Here is a 22,463-nt window from a genome sequence, read left to right as displayed (position 1 = left end):
AGATCAATGGGAAGTCAAAGTTGGGAAGAAGTGGCATGTTACCAACATTGACTCTTCCTGTCCACTAACTGGTTTCTCTATTTACTTAGTTCTTCTTTGGTATCTTTCATCAATTTTTGTTGCTTTCCTCATATAGATGTTATACATTTTGTTAGATTTGTATATAAGTATCTCATTTTGTAGAGAGCTAATGTAAATGTATTGTTTTAAATTTCAAATCTCATTTGTTCATTGCTAGTGTGTTGGAAAGGGATTGACTTTTATGTATTACCCTTGTATCTTGCAGCCTTGCTGTGATTACTTATTAGTTTCAGGAATTTTTTTGTGTTGGTCCTTTCAATTTTTCTCCATAGATGATCATATCATCTGTGAACAAAGGCAGTTTTATTTCTTCCTTCCCAGTCTGTATACCTTTTATTTCCTTTTCTTGTCTTATTGTATTACCTAGACTTCCAGTAAGACACTGAAAAGGAGTTGGTGAAAGGGGGACATCCTTGCCTTGTTCTTCTTCTTAGCAGGAAAGCTTTGAGTGTCTCACCACGAGGTATGATGTAGGTTTCTTTTTTGGTAGATATTCTTTATCAGGTTTAGGAAATCCCCTTCTGTGCTTAGTTTTTACAGTTTTTTTTTTTTTTTTTTAATCATATGTAGATGTTATATTTTGTCAAGTGCCTTTTCTGTGTCTGTGTGGCATGTGATCCTTCTTTAGCCTGTTACTGCAATAGATTATATAATTGTGTATTTTTTTAAAAACAGAACCAGCCTTGAATAAATTCCATTTGGTTTTTGGTGTATAATTTTTTCTATACATTCTCAAATTTTATGTGCAAATATTTTGTTGAGGATTTTTGCATCAATGTTCATGAGAGATCTTAATCTTTACTTTTTAGTTTTCTTATGATATCTGTCTGATTTTGGTATTAGAGTAATGCTGGCCTCATAAATTAAGACGTATTCCCTCTATTTTTACTTCTGAAAGGGATTTTAGCGATCTATATAATTTCTTCCTTAGATTTTGGATGGATTCACTAGTGAACCCATCTGGGCCTGGTACTTTCTTTCTGTTTTGCAAAGTTATTAATTATTGATTCAATTTCTTTAATACATACCAGCCTGTTGAGATTATTTGTTTCTTCTTGTGTGAATTTTGGCAGATTGTAGCTTCCAAGCAATTGATCTGTTTCATCTAGGTTATCAAATTTGTGGTCAGAGTATTCCTTTATTATTATTTTAATGTCCATGGAATCTTCAGTGATACTCCCTCTTTCATTTCTGATGTTAGTAGTCTGTGTCCTCTCTTTTTCTTAGCTTGGCTAGAGGCCTATGGGTTTTGTTGATATTTTTAAAGAAATAGCTTTTGGTTCATTTATTATTCTGTATTGGTTTCTTGTTTTCAGTTTCATTAATTTCTGCTCTAGTTCTTGTTATTCTTTTATTCTGCTTATTTTGGATTTAACATGCTCTTTCTTTCCTAGTTTCCTAGGGTAGAAACTTAGAGTATTGATTTTAGATCTATCTTTTCTAATATATGTGTTCAGTGTACACATTTCTCTCTAAGCACTACTTTCACTGCATTCCACAGATGATAAGTGTAAGATTTTTTTATTTTGTTCAAAATACTTTAAAATTTCTCTTGAGATTTCTTCTTTGACCCATGTGTTATTTAGAAGTGCATTGTTTAATCTCCATGTTACTCACTTTTCCAGTTATCTTTCTGTTATTAGTTCTAGTCTAATTCTTTTGTGGTCTAAGACCAGGCGCAATATGATTTCTATTCTTCTAAATTTGTGACGTTGGATTTTATGACCCAGAATTTGGTTTATCTTGGTCATCTTGAAAGCTAAAAAAGAATGTATATTCTGCTATGCCTGTGTTATTTTTATGTTAGTCATTTGTAAACCAAAATGTGTAAGAATTGAAGAAAATGGGAAGATATATTACCTTAGAAATCTTGTGTTAAATTTAATCAGACATATTCTTGTTCCATAAATAAAATAATTAAGAAGTAAACATATAATACTTGAAATAAATAAGTAAAAGCTAAAAATATTTTTTATTCTTTTCAATTTCTGCTTTTGTTAGTATTATCTAAATCTAGGAAGTAAAGTTTACTTCTTTATTTTTAATCTTAATTTTTACTAGACTTTTTAAAAGAAAAGATACATCTTTTTTGAATGTGACAGAAGTAGTAAACCAGATTATGATGATGATGGAAGTAATTTCAAAGAGATACAGACCAAAAGAGTTTGTACTTGTTTGGTTGGGAAGAATTATCCCTCCTATAGTGAATTCAGTTTTTAGCTATTATTGATAGGGAGGTGCCAAAACCACAGTGGGGTTATTTGCATTGATGTACTGGCTGCTAAAACAATAAAACCACCAAATTTTAAGTGGCATTTATATGCACAGTGTTATATTCACAACCACAAATGGCTTATTTGAAAGAAAGACTATCACAGTTAAGAAGCTAACAGAAGCAGATCATCAGGATTTCATTTGTGAGTTTCTTTTCCAGTCTGACTTCAGGTTGCTGACATTAAAAAACTAGGTATGACAAGTGAAAGATGTTTGCTGGAAGGTGTTGTATGAGTCTGTAGCAAAGTAGAAAGTTCATGTAATGCTTCCCAGCTACGCCCATAATTTGTTATACTTAAAGACAGTTTAGGGATACAGAAGACCAACTCTTTGACAAAGCAGGATAACAGGAATTTTTGTTAAAATATGATCAATACCTTGATTTTGCTGATATAACTGTAATGTGAAGAAAGAAGTTACTTTTCACCTTCTTTGCTGACAAATACAGCTTGCTGTGAAGTATGTAAAACTTCGAAGGGTCAAAAGATGAGGTTTGGAATTTTGATTTGTTTTGCAGAAGTATGTTCTGATTATATAGAGACAGTGACAGGGAAAAAGTGCTGCAACTTGTGCCAGAGTGTAAATCAGTGTCAGCTGAACTAAACAGTGTACTTTAGATCAACGAAATTATAGTTCACTACAAGTCTGAATTACTTAAACGCTAATACATTAAATTTGAGGTTTAAAGAAAATTAAAAAATATTAACTGTTACCCTATGCTGACGTATACAGTAATTTTTAGAGGGAAACATTCTGACAAAAGTGTTTGACTTTTGGGATGAACACTTCATGTTTTTACAAGTTAAAAACAGGTTGTATAAATCAACTATACTTCAATCTTCATTCTAATCCCAAAAAACAGCAATGCCAAAGAATGTTCAAACTACTGCACAATTATACTCATTTCTTACGCTAGCAAAGTAATGCTCAAAATTTTCCAAGCTAGGCTTTAACAGTACATGAACCAGATGATCAAGCTGGATTTAGAAAAGCCAGAGGAACCAGAGATCAAATTGCCATCATCCATTGGATCATAGAAGAAGCAAGAGAATTCCAGAAAAACATCTACTGCTTCATTGACTATGCTAAAACCTTTGACTGTGTGTATCACAACAAACTGTGGAAAATTCTTTTAAGAGATGAGAATACCAGGCCACCTTACCTGCCTCCTGAGAAACCTGTATGCAGGTCAAGAAGCAACAGTTATAACCAGACATGGAACAACGGACTGGTTCCAAATAGGGAAAGGAGTACGTCAAGGCTGTATATTGTCACCCTGCTTATTTAAATTATATGCAGAATACATCATACAAAATGCCAGGCTGGATGAAGCACAAGCTGGAATGAAGATTGCTGGGAGAAATATCAATAACCTCAGATATGCAGGTGACACCACCCTTATGACAGAAAGTGAAGAGGAACTAAAGAGCCTCCTGATGAACGTGAAATAGGAGAATGAAAAAGTTGGCCTAAAACTCAACATTCAAAAAAAATATCATGGCATCTGGTCCCATCAGTTCATGGCAAATAGATAGGGAAACAATGGAAACAGTGACAGACTTTTATTTTCTTGGGCTTCAGAATCACTGCAGATGGTGACTGTAGCCATGAAATTAAAAGACACTTGCTCCTTGGAAGAAAAGCTGTGACAAACTTAGCATATTAAAAAGCAGAGACATCACTTTGCCAACAAAGGTCCATCTAGTCATAGCTATGTTTTTTCCAGTAGTCATGTATGGATGTGAGAGTTGGACCATAAAGAAGGCTGAGCACCAAAGAATTGATGCTTTTGAACTATGATGCTGGAGAAGACTCTTGAGAGTCCCTTGGACAGCAAGGAGATCAAACCGGTCAATCCTAAAGAAAATTAACCCTGAATATTCATTGGAAGGACTGATGCTGAAGCTGAAGCTCCAGTACTTTGGCCACCTGATGCGAAGAGCCGACTCATTAGAAAAGACTCTGATGCTGGGAAAGATTGAGGGCAGGAGGAGAAGGAGATGACAGAGGATGAGATGGTTGGATGGCATCACTGACTAAATGGATGTGAGTTTGAGCAAGATCTGGGAGTTGGTGAAGGACAGGAAAGTCTGGCGTGCTGCAGTCCAAGGGATCGCAAAGAGTCGGACATGACTGAGCAACTGAACAACTAGAAATATTTCAGTTCTAAAAAAAGAAACTAGTTTGATCCCCAGCCTTTTAAATATGTGTATGAGACTTATTTGTCTGATAGCATCATTCTTTTTTTAAAAAATGATCTTAATTAGGGTTTTGTGCAAGACAGAAATGTCATATGTTTTCAGTGTTACATAAAGACAAAGGAAAAAAATGAAAGTTAGAAATTTGGGGGAGAGATTTTTCAAATTGTTATGGTTCATTCTAACAATGCATCAGTAAGTGAGTGATGATTTTAGTATTGCACATTTGCAAAATGTTATAATCCATTACCTTACAAATTTGATAAGATCCACTTTGAATTTTATTTTCCTTCAAAAGAAAACCCATGCATAGGGAGTTAATAGTTCAAAATTCCATTATCTTTAATCAAAAACTATTTCAGATTTAGCTGTAATTTTGATGGATAAATGATTGGAACTGGCTACCGGTAAAGGATTGAGGACAAACTTTGAAAAGTGTCATTTTCTGCATATTGGGTAAAAGTTAAAAGCTCAGTATCCTGAGCTTGCTAAAATTGCTTTAAAGTCTCTTCTGTTCTGGTAAATATACATCTGTGAAACTAATTTTTCTATTGTGGATGCTATTAAATCATAGAGGTAGTTTAGATGTACTTTACCCCTTGTGATCAGCATTGTCATCAGTCCAAGCTAGAGTACGTTGATTAGCAAGAATGATTCTAGTCTCCCAAGAGAGCCCCCAGGAACTCTACCTCCTAGTATTTTCACCTTATGTAATCCTTTTCCACATTCAGCACAGGGTTGATGTGATAGTGTGTCACTTTGTCTCTGGAAGCAGCTGTCCTGTGGTGAACAGTCCAGTAGAGAAGCCCACATACTGAGTAACTGGGGCTTTTGACCAGTAGCCGGTTTGAAACCGAGGCGTTCTGCCATTAGTCCTGTGAGTGAGCTTACAGCCAAATTCTCCTCTGGTCCAGGCAAGCCTTCAGATGACTGTGGTCCTGACCAACATCTTGACTAAAACCTCGTAAGAGACCCTGAATTATAAACACCCAGCTAATCCGCTTCCAGATTCCTGACCAACAGAAACTGTCAAATAATTGTGTTGGTTTAAGCCACTAAATTTTGGCATAATTTTTTATGCAGTAATAGATAACTAATGCAAAAAAATAAGAAGCAAGCTTATTTATTATATTAAAGACTTCTATGCTGTTAGTTCAGAGTGTGAATTGGTGTTTAATATGAAGAATTGCTATTTCACTGATAACTTGTGGTTAAATAATCAAGAATTACAAAATGACAAAAGTTGCCAGTTTGACAGGTGTTTTTTTATAACAATTGCCTATATGCATGCATACTTCCAATGATGATGACTCATTTTCATATAATTCTTTTTCTTGTTTATCCTATTACTGAAATATAATTTGATAGGTCTGAATGCAACATTTAGGCTTACATTTTGTGTGGTATTTTTCACTTTTATCTTTCCAATTCATTTCTACTTGATCTTACTAAAATATTGGTCCTTGATGTAATGTAATTTAAAAATAAAAGGAGAAAGAGAGTAGTTCTTCACTACTTTGTACATTACTACTAGTCTACGTTAGGTCCCCTGTCATAGTTCTCAGAGTTCCTTACACTTAACCTTATTGTGGTGGTTGTCTTGCTTTATTGTCATTGATTATGTTCTTGTTACAATGGAAGTTCTATGAAAGTCAGAGTCCATGTCTTTGTTTTCTGTTACACTCTCGGTACCCAAAACAATGTCTGGTACTTAGCGGCTTCTCAGTAGATAATAGTCAAAAGAATTAAATTTTTTGTATTTTTATTATATTGAAATAATGATTAACTTCTATAATTATAAATAATTTGGTTATCATAATCATGTGTCCTCAGGGGAATGGTAATCATTTATGGTAAATAGAAAATACTCTTGGTACTCTTCCTGCTGAATATGAGATATCTTTTAAAAAAAAGTGTATCTTTTTAATTCCCATAGCACAACCACCGCCTCTGAAGAAGATGTCTCAAGTAGATTTCCCCGAACAGATAGAAGTGGATTCAGCAGGTATAACAGAGATGCAAACGCTTCAGGTAATTTGGTCTCAAGTAGCACATTGGAAAAGAAAATTGAAGATCTTGAAAAGGTATGAATTACAAATTATTTAAGATCTATAAAATTAATATACCATTAGGATTCCTTTTTCACTTTCATAGCAGCTGAGAGAAAAATTGAAATGTGTAAGGATGAGGCAGTACCAGAAAAGGGAAGAAAATGAGGGGCATAATGGGAGATACTGTTAGTGTTAATTGGTACTTCCACGTGTAGTCAAACAGCAGCTTTGAATCACTCTTAATTAGATATTTCCTAGATGCGTAGTGGCTAAACATTTTCTGATTTCTTAGTACTGTTCTATCTAGTTATGTTGATGTTAAAACTTTTAGAAATGGAGCCAGTTCTTGAATTGCTTAGTATTTAATGGCTCCTCTTATTCTGCCAAGAGTTATCTTTAATACTGATATATTGAAAAGTCTTTGCCTTTGAAATGGTTAGAAGTCTATGCTAGCAGTGTGTACTACTGTGTATTTATATTATATAATCTATACAGTTTGTAGACTTTACGTTCTGAGTTAGAGCCTAGAGCCACTGTGATGTTTGCAACAATTTTAAGAGTAAACCTGTTTAAGAGTATCTTTGTGGCTCAGACAGTAAAGAATAGGTCTGCAATGAAGGATCCTGGGGTTTCATCCCTGGGTCAGGAAGGTCCACCCTGGAGAAGGGAATGGCTACCCACTCCAGTATTCTTGCCGGGAGAATTCAATGGACAGAGGAGCCTGACGGGCTACAGTCCATGGGGTCGTCAAGAGTCAGACACGACTGACTATCAATTGAGAACATATCAAATGAATATTGGTATTAATTTATTAACCATGGGTTCTCAAGTTTGTTCTGTAGACATTCAATCCCTAAAATTAATAATGGTGCTGAATTACTTTCTGATTGTTGAAAGCATATCTTGTTGAATTGAAATTATTCCTTGTAAAATAAAAGTTGTTTTAAGTAGAGATTGAATTTTTTTCTTTTTTATAACATTATGATTATTTTTAGTTCACATTTGAACTTTGACACTAGTTTCTGTGAGTTTAAATTGAAAAACTTTAAGGGATATATAGTATGATAGTTTTCAAGTCTGTGCGTGCTCAGTCGCTCAGTTGTGTCTGACTCTTTGTAACCCTTTGGACTGTAGCTCGGCAGGCTCCTCCGTTCTTGGGTTTGTCAGGCAAAAATACTGCAGTGGGTTGCTATTTTCTTCTCCAAGGGATCTTCCTGACCCAGGGATTGAACCTGCATCTCCTGCATTGCAGGCGGATTCTTTACCTCAGAGCCATTTGGGAAGTCTTAATAGTTTTCAAGGGGGTTCATCAAAAAAGGCCTTTAAAGTTCACAGAAGTTTGGACTGAGTTGTTGGTAGCAGCTGATTAATGAGACTGACTGCTTTCCTCTGAGGTCATAAGAAAGAAGCCAAATTCTGGCTGAGACCTTTTCAGTTTGGCTTCACTTTTGCTTCTGAGATGGCTGACCCAGCCTAAAGTCCTGGATTCTAAATAAGATTTCTTTGAAAGAGCTGTTGCATTGTTTCTTTTTGTTTGTTTTGTTTTTGGCCACACTGCATGGCTTGGTGGCTCTTAATTTCCCCAACCAGGGATCAGACCCACACCCCCGGCAGTTGGAAGCGTAGAGTCTTAACTACTGGATGGCTGGGGAAGTCACTGCATTGTTTAAGGGGAAAAAAAGTTTAAAAGCTAATAATCATTTTCAGTGCCTTTATTTTACCCATTTGTCAATTAACTGGCAGAGTCAGAAGTAAAATGGAGGATCATTATTTTTCTGTTTTCCACAGAGCAATCTCCTTTTCTTAAACTTTGTATTTTGAACAAAAATTTTGAATTTCCTTCAGCAGGATATCAGTCATTTAATATTAAGAGATTTTATTACTAATGGTGGTGATCAACTAAAGAGCTAAAGTCATTGTGCTTAGTTGCTCAGCCATGTCCAACTCTTTGCAACCCCACGGACTGCAGCCCGCCAGACTCATCTGTCCATGGGGATTCTCCTGGCAAGAAGACTGGAGTGGGTTGCCATGCCCTCATCCAGGGGATCTTCCCAACCCAGGTCCCCGCATTGTAGGCAGATTCTTTACCATCTGAGCCACCAGGGAAGCCCATTTGAGTATTGGTATTTGTTAAAAACTTGGGTAAACATTGATTTAATCAGAAGTATATTTTACAACTCCTGTATTCTTCTAATTCCCTGGTTCTTGTCTGTGGAACGGGTTCCTCCTTCCCTCCCCAAGTGACTTAAGAAAGTCACTGGAAATCTTCATATATCTAAGGTGCTTCACCAGATTTAGTGGATGTATACTATTTAAGATTAGAAACAACTTGTTACTTCTCAGTTAATACTTTGTAATTTTATGTACCAGGAAGTGGTAAGAGAGAGGCAAGAAAACTTAAGACTTGTGAGACTAATGCAAGATAAAGAGGAAATGATTGGAAAGCTTAAAGAAGAAATCGATTTGTTAAATAGAGTGAGTATTCACATGTTTCATTTTAATGGTTTTGTTTTTTCTTATCAACTGGATGAAAATACATAAATATGAAGAAGTAATTTTATTTAATAATGTGAACCGAATAGTTCATTCCTTTGTTAATGTCATAGTAATTTGTGGTAGTCAGGACTGTCATTTCATTCCATAAACTGATTTCCTCTGGCCAATTATCAGTTTTATTGTATTTATGTTATTCTTCTGGGGATGGACCAGTGAATGGATTTGTTTTGTGTTTTGTTGGAGTCTGGAGGTAAGAGGCAGCTTGGTCAGCACCACACATAACACGGACAACAGTACTGGCACAGAGTTGCCTCAAAGAAGAACTGAAATTGCTCTTTCTTGCCATAAGAAACTCCATGTGTCTCTATTTTTGTGGTATTTTGACCACTTTTCCCCCCTCCAATTATACATATTCATCCCCAGTTTTAGGTTTAGCCTTACTCCAAGTTCTCTATTACTACTAGTCATAACACTTTTTTTCCCTTTTGGCCCTAGTATTTACTTCCTGCTTAAGAAGTAGGTATTAATGCTAGGCCATACTTAGGTAATGGTTATGAGAAGAGATTTCATAGTTTTCCTTTTTTGAAGGCTTTACATCAGATGGAGGAAAGAAATTTGTTTTAGGGGAAAAAAGAACAAATTCTTAACCAGTCTTAACTCTAATTCTAAAAGCAGAGAAAATAGAAAGCTGCATTATGTGCAGACTCATTCTAATACAGCTCTATGGCATTAACTGTAGGGTGTGCAGGAGGATCCTGAAACTCAGAGTTTAGCTTGCTCAAGGTCGTGTGTAGGAATTGCATAGTTATATGCTGAGCCAGTAATTGACCTTCGAGGTTTGATGTCTGTGATGTATTGGCACTGTCTTAGGCACTGTGTTTATTAAAAAGCATAAAACACCTGCCCTTACAGAGTTTATAACCTAATAATGATATATGAATGTATTATTTTATCATTTAATGATAAATCTTAGATAGGTCTTAGTTGTACTTTTAGAAATCTCATATCTTTATTGTTGCTTTTTTTTTTTCCCAACAAATTACTTTCCTAATATCATTTATTTAGTTTGTGAGTAAATACAAATTCTGTGTTTGTACTTTTAGAACTCCATTTGAAGACAGGATACTAAACGTATCAGAATGCTGCTGTGCAGTAGTGTACTTAGAATTCAAATGTATTTCTCCAAGTTTAGTATTTTGAATTGCAAGGGTAAATCTATAAATGTCTGCTTTTCCAACCATCAGTAAATAGTCTGCCTTCAAATTGTGTTTCTTCAAACTAAAAATGACAGTGGATTGTCTTTGTATTTATCCAGTGATTCTATTTATGGCACTAGGATTAATATAGGCAACATAGACCTGGAATCTGATAACTTTAAAGCTGGAATGTAATTACACAGTGGCTTTTGCATTTTTGTAAACTCGAAAACCTTTCTCTTAAACAAATTATCATAGAGAAACCTAACGTAAATTGAACCAGATCAACTCTGTAAGCCCCAGATCGCCTTTTCTGTATGCCTCCGTTATGTCATCTCCCCAGATTCTTGCTCCCCAACCTGAACACTTGTTAAGATCACCCAAGGTGGTGGGAGTATATATAGAACTTGTACTTGGATCCTTCTTAATGCCTAATTTGACACACATTTGCAGTCCGAGGCCCCAGACCTCTTACTGACTGCATATGTATTTAGCCCTCAGTTTGGGGAAGGAGGGATTTGTTTTTAACTAAAAACTTGTCATTTAGGATTAAAAATTGGAAGGGTCACAACAAACACTTCTGCTTTCTGACTTCTCTTTAAAAACTGAAAGATCTGACAAGAGCTGGCCTGCATCATCGTGATGCCAGTGAGGAGTCTTAAGAGTGGATGCTGCCTTTACCTAGGGCGCATATTCCTTCTGGAATTGTTTTCAGAGCTAGTCTGTGTTTCCAAATTAATTGTTTATATGAATTATCTTTGAATCTGCATTTTGAAGTATTTTTTAAATCACCTTCAGAATATTTTTAAGCATTTAAAAAACTTATATATTATTTCCCTTTTTGTTTCCTAAAGGACCTAGATGACATAGAAGATGAAAATGAACAACTAAAGCAGGAGAATAAAACTCTTTTGAAGGTTGTTGGGCAGCTAACAAGGTAGAAGATTCAAGGCTCAGTGTGGAAAAATATTTTAAAACTACTGAATGTTATGGTTATTGCTAGGACAATATTCCTATGCTGTAATGCATTAAACTAACTATGTATATTTATTTCTAGAAACCAGTGGGTGTTTCTTTTCAAAATATTTCTTTTTCATTATCAGTTTCAAAAAGTATCAACCTTTTACTCCATGAATAAGTAACATCTTTTAGTTACTAAACCGATAGGTTAGGCCTCTTTTGGTTTTGTGTGATATTCAAATAATATATGGTTTAAAGTCACAACCATCTGAATATATTGCATGTATGGTAGTGCATTTTCTCCCTCAAAGAATATACTTAGTCTTTGTTTACATGAATTCAGATACTTTTGGGGGAATTACCTGCAAATGCCTTATTACTGATGTGTGCAACTTTTTATATGCTGATGATATTTCATAAAGGTCTTTGTCTACTGTCATTTTTTCTTTCAGCTTTCTAAGCAATTTAGAAGAACATAGAGTCACACTTTTTATAACAGTCATCTTTAAAAAGGAAAGCTAAAAAAGTCAGTTAATATCATGTACTAGTTGGCTAAGTATAAAATTTAAGAGAATACTTGAATTGTGCTATATAGTAAATTAAAATGTACTATTTTGTATTCAGATATTGAAAAAAATTTTAAATCACTTTGACTTTGGAAAAACATACAGTTGTAATTTTAATGTATAATTTCTTATGTAGGTACTCCTTTTTTTATTTTTATTCCAAGGTTTATAAGTGAACATGGAGTATTTTAAAAGTTGTTTATTCATCAGGCCTAAAGAGTGTATACAATTTCAGTGACTGTATAAGAGAAACAATTCATATTTTTAACTACATGCATTAGAATCAAACCAAAATATTTATCCACATTTAAAACATTTATATTTACAGTAACAAAACAGTGCATAAACAGAAATAGTACTGAAATACTTTGCTTAATTTCTGACTTGGCAGATAACACTGTGACACGTTGTTCTCATATGAGAAAATTATTCCCCTACCTCAAATTTAAGGAATTTTCCTCTTAACGTTGGATTTTTAAAAACAGAATTATTTTGAAGAATTATGAAAATTTTCTCTTTGATTCAATAATAATAGTATTTAGACTTGTTTTATGTTACATTTTCATGTTGAGTAAAGAAGTTGTCTCCTTTAAGATACATTAAGAATGGTCTGTCTGATGTTGAATCTCTAATAGTACACCAGTTAATGTATGTAAATAGCTTGAACATACTAAAATCCATTTTGGGTACCTACCAACTCTTCACTTGCTAAGTCACTTCATGATTCACTGTTAGAAAATAGGGAGGGAAATTGCAGAGTAAATGATAAATATCAGATGTTGAATTCTGAAACTCTCTTCAGTAGCCTAGATTGCACCCTCTCCCCTGCCACACTCCCCCACTTCAGAAGTTCAGTTTTGAGTAATCATCAGAGTCACCTGGATTGCTTAGGAGTTCCTGGGTTACAACTTCTAGGTAAATTTAGGTTGAGACCGTGGATAGAATAAGCTCAATATGGGATTCTGATCATAATTTCGATTTGGAAACAGCTCCTTGTGCCTCTTTCCTCCCATATCTTCCATTGGAATCACTGAAATTAACATAATTTTAGCTATCAGCATAATTTCACCCTTTATTTAATAATTAACTTTGTCTCTGGAAAACTTCTCATATGTCCATATATATATATATATATTTTTTTTTACCAAAAAGTTCAATGATAGATTACCAAACTTGATACAGTTGTAGAATTACTGCATAAGGGCATCCTTTTTGGAGAATATCCCCAGCGTGGGAGTAGTGATTTGCTGCCCACTTGTCAAAGTGGCATGCCAGGCTCAGTCACTGTCTTTGGCTGTGAAGTCCTCATCTCCCTTTCTTTACCCTTGGATGTATGGCAGAAATATCAGTATTGCCTTGCTTCCCATCCGTAGTTTGGATGTTGTGAAAGTGGTGTCAGTATCCAGCCTTAAAATATATTAGTGTACTCATTTTCCAAATAAGAGAAGTATTTTGAATTTTCTGTTTAATCCATTGGGAAGTAAAGAAATATCTCATTTCCCTCTTTAAATTTATACCAGGTACTAACGCTTTTAAAGACCAAGCCGTTTTAAAATTTTTCCTTTATTTTAGTTTATCAGGAACATTTCCAACAATGCTCTTTTACATAGTCGTACGTAGTACAAATGCAGGAAGGAGCCTGACAACTTTGGCAAAGCAGTTCATGTGCCGTCCTCTCTCCCATCCTTCAAATGTACATTTATATCACATACAGGTTTTTACACTGAGTATTGAAAAGCAAAGTAGTATCTGCTACAGTTTCCCTTTAAATTTTATAAAAAGCATTGAGATTTTTAAAAGGTTACTTAAATGTACACTATCTTAAAATACTTGACTGTTGTCAATAAAGTGTTAGCATTTATGAAATTATTAGTCCCATTCAGAAATATTTCTTACATTTCCAGAAGATTTGTGACATAATAAAGCATACCCAGAGTTTATGTGTTTATGATATTATTTTCCAAACAATAAGTTTATTATCTTTAGGATAAACATGACTTGCTTCCTTGATTTCTGGCATATATTAACTTGCGAATTACTGAAGTAACCTGTTTCATCTTTATAAAATTGTTACTGATTTTGTTGCACTACAGTTACCTTTAGAGAGGAAGAGGAAGACTTTCCGGTGTGTATTTCTAAGGGAATTTACTAAATGTTGTACATAGCTTGTCAAACCTGCTCAAGTAGTTTAGCTTGTCATACTTGCTCAAGTAGTTTATAGCACAGAAAATTAAGCATCAGTAGATACCTGAAGCAGTGTATCTTTTAAAATAACTTTTTAATTGCAGTTGAAAGCAATGTGTTCCTAAAGGTGGAAATCCTACCTCAATTACTTGTGGTTTATATTTTCTGGATTAATCTGGATTTTTATAATTAGAAACTAAGATGCAAGTTTTTAAGTCCACTAATACTTTGTGGAAAACAATGCAAGTCAATGTAGTAGAATGTCCATATATCCAACACTGAAAGACAACAACAGGAAGGACCTTGGGTTTGATAATTAATTGGATGTCCTAGACAATATTGATATGTATAGTGATAATCATCTTTCATATTTTTGTAATTCTTTGATCTTGACTCAGTACCTAGTAAGTTCATGCAGTATTGGCACTTATTTAATAACTACTCATAATGTTGTTAATAACCTGTTATAAGATTCAGGTATATGTTTTCATCTTGCAACCCAATAAAATAAACACACCAGCTTTTCATTGAGAATTTATTAAATGAGGAGGAACTAGCATTTGGGAATTAGAACTTTAAGATAACATACTAAAGTAAGTGGTAAATGTTATTATATCTAAACCATTCCTAATATGTAACAATAAACTTTCTTTTGCACTGGAACTGTGCTCTAATAGATAAAGGACTTCCCAATAATTAGGATTGTAACTAGTATTACTTATTTGATAACTAGTGACACTTTTCTTTTGTTGTTTCAATGAACTGAAGACATAGTACTAGTTAGACAGCAAATATTTTGCTCATCAAATCCATCAACAAAGGCACTTCCCCCCATGCTTTTGGTTTTCTCATTGATGTATAGAAGTTGGTCATTCGATTCTCAGTGTAGGCTTGAATCATTGCCCAAGAAAACCTGAGCCCACATTGTTTTTTAGTTTACTTAGCTAGACTCTCACAGCATATTAAAGTCATATGCCCTCCCCGACCCCCAAATAATTATGTTTGAGTATGTGAAAAAGGTATGGTTAGGGGGGTATGTTAAATTTTCATACTTACTCTTTTAGCAAGTATTTATTAGTCAACTGGGTATACAATTCTAGATATTACAGAAGTTTCCAAAAAATGGACATGGACCAACACTTATATCTAGCAATGTATAATCTGTAATGGTATATAAGTAGCATTAGCTGGTCTAATCTGAATAGTTCATTCAAAAGTATTCCTTTTGTATTAATTATCCAGCCATTGTATTTTAGTTCTGGATAACAGGTACTGTTTAATTTGCTGCAGCATTTACTGAATGGTGGAAAGACCTGAACATATTGGGAAGCATCTTTCCATGTTTCTTTCAGATAATTATATATTATGAAAAGAACATTTTAAAGCATTTGGAGCAGTAATGAAGTAAAAAGAATTCATTGTATGTCAGATACACCCAACTGTTGATGCTATTCAAATGTGATTTTAAGTTAGTTTTTCTGTATACATTATTGATTACTGATGTGTTTTTAGGTATTTAAGTCTAATAAACAGTTCACATATTGACAGTCACTTTGGTAATAATAGAATATTAGTGATGATCACTTGATGGACATTTATTACATTCTTGTTTTGTTTCCCCTTCTGGATACCTGATAGATGTATATTACTTTTATTTTTTTTTTTTTGGTGAATTTGTTTCTTTAAAGTTTTGAATATGCTATTCAGGGTGTTTAATATTATGCTTTTCTTCTAAATTTAAGTCTAAGATGTCTGCTGTTACTAGTAAAGACCATATGAAAGCTAAAATTTACTGTTTTGTTGAAAAATCAGCTAATTCAGCTAATCCAATTATTTGTAGAGAAACATCTGATAATTTATTGATCACTTTAGTATTGTGTGGACAGCTCTCACAATTCTCATTGCATAGGTTTTTACTGGGGTAGTCAACATGATAAAGATTCACTTCTAATATGCTTTGCATGTAAAATAACAAATATTCAATAAAAAAGTAAATTTTCATTTAATTTTTAACACTGGTTAATTTTTTATTCCTTCTTCTACTACCAGTAAAACCCTGACGTTGAGTTTTATTTTCAAAGTTAAAGGACAATGCTAATAGTCTAATTAACTTTTGTGCTTCTTACAGAAACAATATGCAGTACTTTAAAATCTTTAAATATTATTGTAGAAGGAATTGTGTTTTAAAAAACAAAAATATAGTATTAATAAATCTGAATACATTTGTGGTGGGGCTTTTTGAATTAGTGAGGAAGTGTACACATAATTGTTTTTGTGTTTTGAAACTACACAAATAATTTCTTAATACAAACTTAGATCTATCATCCACTAAGTCAGATGGTGGTCAAAGAATTCAGGTCCCTTACAGTTAGAAAAGATAAATAGAGGTCTGGGAATGTAAAAATCCAGTCTGTTTTTTTTGTTGTTTTTTTTTTAGTAAATGGTTTACATAACCTTTTGCCTAATGTGTCATTCTTCATACACCTGCACAGGCTAATCGGTCTTCTTTACTTCTAGAACTGTAGATTAATCTTCTCAGTAATGTCATACATGTCTAACAAGTGAAGAAGCATCTTTCAGTCAGACTGTTTAGATAATGTCTCAAGTCCTTATGTAAGAATGTACTCCATTAGCAAGTTTATTAAAAAAATTTTGCAAAGTCTCCTAGTCTGCACTGGAACTGGAGCCCTTTATCTTAGACTTCATCAAATCCCTTTTTTTCCCCTCTCTTCTAGATTCACTCAGTGGGCGCACACAATTCTATGAGTAGCTTTAAACTACCTACATAATTTTTTAATCTCATGCCTCTAGTTTTCTCTTCCCACTTCTACAAGAGGTTACATTTTATTCCTGGTCAGCTTCTTGGAAAGAATTACATAATATTAGACCTTTATGTTAAAGAAATAGAACTAGTTATAGTACTGTTTACAATCTCCCTTCCCCTTTTTTGGATTTCTAACCATGTAAGGCTAAAAAGAAAGCAAAATTTATCTCTTAATTCTGTACCAAATGCACAATTCAACTGTTACTTTCAAAAAACTGCTGTGACTGAATAAAGATGCTTTTAATAAAGGAGAAAGCTACTTGGTGTCAGTTAGTTGAGCGATACAAAAAAAAAAATGAATATGACCCAGTTAGGAAAGGTAGATTTAAATCACTAAAGAAAATTATGCCAGTAATTTTCATGTTAATTGTATTATGTGTTGAAGTATGCAAAATTACTCAGTATAAATTATAGTCAATCCATATATGATCAGCTGCTGTACATGTTTAGATATACTATGGGACATGAAATTTACAGTGTTTATATGACCATACAGGCTTTTATCCAGAGAAATATTTGTGTTTCTTTAAAATGTAAACTATTAATATTTTCTATGATTAAACAAAGGTAAATGATATCATCAATGGACATTTTAGCTTTATGGAAGCAAATTTTTAAGAAAAATAGTAGAAAGGTGTCGGATTCCTTTTATTATTCTTGTAGTGCAGAAGTATAAACAAAGATATCAGTCAGAGGCATAGGAAAGTTGATTTGAAGAACCTGCAAATCACTTTTGCTAAGAATACATTCATCTTATACAGTGTTCAGGAAAGTGGGAAAATTACAGCCTTTTGTAGCAGATTGAAAGTTTCATGTATGAATAGTTCAGGACAGTAAACATCACTGCTACTGCTAAGTCGCTTCAGTCGTGTCCGACTCTGTGTGACCCCATAGACGGCAGTCCACCAAGCTCCGCCATCCCTGGGATTCTCCAGGCAAGAATACTGGAGTGGGTTGCCATTTCCTTCTCCAGTACATGAAAGGGAAAAGTGAAAGTGAAGTCGCTCAGTCGTGTCCGACTCTCAGCGACCCCATGGACTGTAGCCTACCAGGCTCCTCCGTCCATGGGATTTTCCAGGCAAGAGTACTGGAGTGGGGTGCCATTGCCTTCTCCGTAAACATCACTAACTTGAAGTAAAATTATGCCAGTAATTTTCACATTAACCGTATTATTTGAAGTAAATCAGTTAATCAGTGAAAATTGTAAAATGAATGAACATTTCAGAATGCTAATTAATGATCAATAGAAGCCTAAAAGTACCTCTTGTAACTCTTTTGAGAGCAATATATCTTCAGTTTGGTTAAGCAGAGTAACTCAGTTAACAATTTGAACATAACTTTAACCCTAATTGCATATAGGGTTTCTGAGTGGCTCAGTGGTAAAGAATCTGCCTGCCGTTGCAGGAGACTTGGATTCGATCCCTAGGTCAGGAAGATCCCCTGGAAAAGGAAATTGCAACCCACTCCAGTATTCTTGCCTGGAGAATTCCATGAACAGAGGAGCCCAGCAGGCTACAGTCCATGGGGTCGCAAAAAGGTCAGTCGCGACCTCTAGTGCCTTAACAATTTCATATATTGTGAAAACATTCGGTAGTTAGTAACTTGGTAGCCATATATGCCAGGCATTGTGTTCAGTGTTATAAGTATTTATTTGATTCCTTAAACTTATGCAAGAAAGAGATTGGGAGATTAATTTGCTCAAGGTGACAAAGCAGTGTTTTGTACCTTTTGCTATGACATACTTTTATGACATAATCACTGTCCTATTAAATATTTTCCCAGTGGTTCTCAGAGTCTGGTCCCCACACTGGTGTCCTTGGCTTCACTTAGAAACCTGTTAGAATACAAATTCTTGGGCCCCACCCAACAACAGAATGAGGTGAGGCCCAACAATCTGTTTTAACAAGCCCTTCAAATGATTCTGATGCAGGTCAAAGCTTGCAAATTTGCATTATGCATTTCTATTTTTAAGCAAAGATCTTGGTCTTTCTTTTGTCTTTGAACATTGTATAAGCAATATAACAAGAACTTGTTAAAAAAAAAAAGTGATCTTTTCAGTGTTGCTTATGTTGCAAAAGATTGTATCAGGAAAAGCCACAGCATGGATACTGGCAGCTTGACATAAACCTATTAGTTTAGTATTATCTCTGGAACTCAAATGAATTCTTAAGTCCAAGAGTCTGTGGAATGAAATCTTTGTTTTTCTGTGTTAAGGTCGATCTCTTACTGCCTGAAGCTTTTTGGTATCAGAAATGCATTTTTGTTAAACTTTAAACCTTAATGGGAGCAAATAAATGTATGTTTCATCAGAGTTATGGGTTTGTTTTTGTTTTCTTGCGTGTATAGATACTGTGGGGTAGTCCATGGGGAGATTGAATTTCAATTTACTCTCTGTGGACTCAGAAATTGAATAGCATTTTCTCCTTAATTGGCCAGTGATGGGAAATCCACAAACTTGCATCTCAATGAGTAAAGAAAATTAAAGTCTATTTGGGTTCATTGTTTTCTTATATTATGAGGTAGTTAAAGAATTACTTTTTTTTTTTTTTAACTTTCTAAAAGCTTTGGAGCAGGTTTTGATTACAGAATTCTTAAGACACTACAGAGAGTACTCGAATACCCCCACACCCACTTCCCTCTGTTATTAATGTCTGACATTAGTGTGGTGCATTTGTGACAACTAATGAATCATATTGGTGCATTATCATTTACTGAAGTTCATGCTTGGTTCAAATAGTCTCACTTTTTCCCTACTGTCCTTTCTCTGTTCCAGGATCCACTCTACGATAGCACATGACATTTAGCTGTCACGTCTCCTCCTTACACCCTAAATTCTGACAGTTTCTTAGACTTTCCTTGTTTTGATGACCTCAACAGTTCTGAGGATTACTGGTCAGGTATTTTTCATATCTTACTACGGACATTTCAGATATACACAGAAGATAAATTATCCAATCTTAGTTTATCTATGCTCCATTTTTTTTTTCCTTTTTTGCTGAGTTATTTTACAGTTAAATTTCACCTGTAAATACCTGAGTATGTGTCTCTAATAGATAAGGGCTTAAAAGATAACCACAGTATGATCATACCCAACACATTTAATGCTCATTTCTTGATATCATCTGTTTAGTTTGGATTCTCCTGGAAGGCCTGCAAGATACTTAGTGGGAAAAACACCTGTCAGGAAACATGAAGGAGCTAGGGAAGGTTGGTAAACCTCAGTATAGATCTGACTGCAGCGAAGAAGAGAGGGGAGAAGGATCGTTGAGCAGGAAATATTCATCCACAGTGAAGTTTGAAGAAAGTTTTAGCAAGTCTTAAAAAGTCCTCCTGCCAGAGACGCTCATCCATCAGAGTAGGCTTGCCTCTTGCAAGAGTGGGCTTGCCTCTGTGTACCTGCTATGCTCCTTTGTGGGCAGAGAGTCGTCAGTAGGAAGCAGGGTCTTAGCTGAACACTGTGGCAGATTCAGATCACAGCAGCTGTCAATTAACTACCCATCCTGCAGTAGGAGAGTGGAGAAGCCTATTTTCATGGCTGTTGCATCCTGTAATACTTTATGTTCGAATTTCTGCATATACCTCAAAAAACATTCTACTGTTTATTCAAATAAAGATCCAAATGAGAGTCATTCATTGCATTTGGTTGCTATGTCTCTTAAGTCTTTTTTAACCTCTAAATTACACATACCTCCCACTTTTGTACCATTTTTCAGGTTAAAATTAGACCATTTGTCTTGTAGAATTTCCCACATTTTGGATTTGACTGATTCTGTCTTTAAGATGCTGTTAAACTTGTCCCTCTATTGCCTCTGTTATCTGTAAGTTGTTAATTAGATGTAGGGACTTTATTAGATTCAATATATATATACCTTTTGGGCAGTAATTTTATAGGTACTGTGTACTTCCGTTGAATCATATTAGAAGGTACATAATGTCTGGATTGTCTCATTTTTAATGATGCTAAGACAGATTAACAGATTCAGATGTTATTAGATTGATTTCTCTATTTAAAAATTTCATATCAACCTTTTATGTAATGGTTTTAGCAGACTTTGATAGGTATTGCAGTGATGATTTTCAGATTCTTTCATTCTATTTACATTAGTAGTTAGAATTCTTTAAAGAGAAACTCTTCATCAATTACTTGTTTCCCTAGAATATAAAGAAGCTAAGATCACATCCTTTTCCTTTATTTACCAGTATTACAGTAATAGGCCAGAGCCCAAGCAACCTACAAAGGTAAGTCATATATATTTGTTTTATGTAGTTAAAGTGTTTTAATTCATTGCCGTCTTTTATTATGCCTAGATTATCTCATATTTGGCCACTAGGTGCCCCTTCCAAGTTGGCCTCTGTGTCCTTTTGGTCATGGATAGCCTCCTTGTTTTTTTCTGGCATTAGTTGTTCCAGTATCATCTTGTGCATTTCCTTTTTAGGACCTGGAATTAAGAGCTACCTTTCTTGTGTAGAAAATTAAAGCCTTGATAATCATCTAAATTATCAGATGAAATAAAAACCAGAGAGCATTTGCAGAGCTCTTAACTGTTAATAGCTGTAAGGACTTTGAAACATTTTCCAACTGACATTTTTACTGGAAAATTTTAAAATGATGGAAAGCTCCTTGTTGCTTTGCGATTTCTCATTCATTTTCTGTGCAAGTGGTAAGCAGATCTTAGATATCTTGACTTGAAAAAAATTGTAAATCTATTCATGTCTATTAAGAACCTCAGGACATTACTATGAAAATCAAGTTTTTTTGGTAGTTAAATCCCATTAAAACGGTGTTCAAATTAGAATGCAGCACAGAAGTAATGTCAACATGTATGGATGTTCATTGAGTTGGATGTGAAATATCAGAGAGCTTATATAATAAGGTATGCTAATAAAATCATAATAAAAGTGGTACCCAAATTGTGACTCCTCCCCCCCAGTTTTGGCCCAGTAGACACTAGAACTTCCATCTCTGGTCACATCTGAATGAGGGTCGATTCTGAAGTGCAAGCTGAGTAAGTTTTCACAGCTGTTGTGAGGCAGTCTTGGTGAAGAGGAGGAGTGCTGGACTAGAGACAGGTTTTGAAGTTGCCCCCAGGAGTCCTTGCTCTTTAGAGTAAAGCCTGGTTACTGGCAGCTGTCACCTAGGGCACCGCTTGATAATGAACACTGACAAAAACATTTTTTCTATTCCTGCCGATATCTCCATCCAAAAAGAAGGATCCTCTCTCTTTTCTTTCAAAATATGGAAACCAGCTGTTGCCTAGAATTCATTTTTTTCTTTCTTTCTTTCTGGGAGTGCTGGGTCTCCGTTGCTGCACGTGGGCTTTCTCTAGTTGCAGGGAGTGGGGCTCCTCTCTTGTGGTGCATGGCGTTCTCAATGTGGGAGCTTCTCTCATTGCAGAGAAGTACAGGCTTTAGAGCACAGGCTCAGTAGTTGTGGTGTATGGATTTGGTTGCTTTATAGCATGTGGAATCTTCTCGGACCAGGGATTGAACCAATGTCCTCTGCATTGGTAGGCAGATTCTTAACCACTGGACAGCCAGGGAAGTTCTAGAATTCTTGTATTTTGCATCTTGCATTGGTTCACAAATATTCATTGTATATAACTTTGTGCTAGTCTCTGGTTCTAGGTACTCAG

At 34.8% G+C, this 22,463-nt stretch overlaps 1 protein-coding gene across 3 annotated transcripts in view; it reads left to right on the top strand.

The window, feature by feature from the left end:
* The window catches only part of PAWR (pro-apoptotic WT1 regulator), a 118,111-nt gene extending 102,099 nt beyond the window's left edge, over positions 1–16,012 (top strand). For all 3 annotated transcript variants that reach the window (XM_081593173.1, XM_081593174.1, XM_081593175.1), the window contains exons 5-7: positions 6,490–6,637; positions 8,975–9,079; positions 11,151–16,012. In XM_081593173.1, coding sequence (XP_081449299.1) covers positions 6,490–6,637; positions 8,975–9,079; positions 11,151–11,237 — 340 coding nt within the window. In that variant the 3' untranslated portion in view covers positions 11,238–16,012. The remainder of the gene's footprint in view (positions 1–6,489; positions 6,638–8,974; positions 9,080–11,150) is intronic.
* Positions 16,013–22,463: the final 6,451 nt, after the last annotated feature.

This window comes from Giraffa tippelskirchi, chromosome 4 (genome assembly GCF_054371585.1).
Source record: "Giraffa tippelskirchi isolate mGirTip1 chromosome 4, T2T-mGirTip1v1.2.pri, whole genome shotgun sequence".
Taxonomy (NCBI): domain Eukaryota; kingdom Metazoa; phylum Chordata; class Mammalia; order Artiodactyla; family Giraffidae; genus Giraffa; species Giraffa tippelskirchi.
The sequence above is the reverse complement of the archived record's forward strand: the minus strand, read 5'-3'. Positions and strand labels throughout refer to the sequence as shown.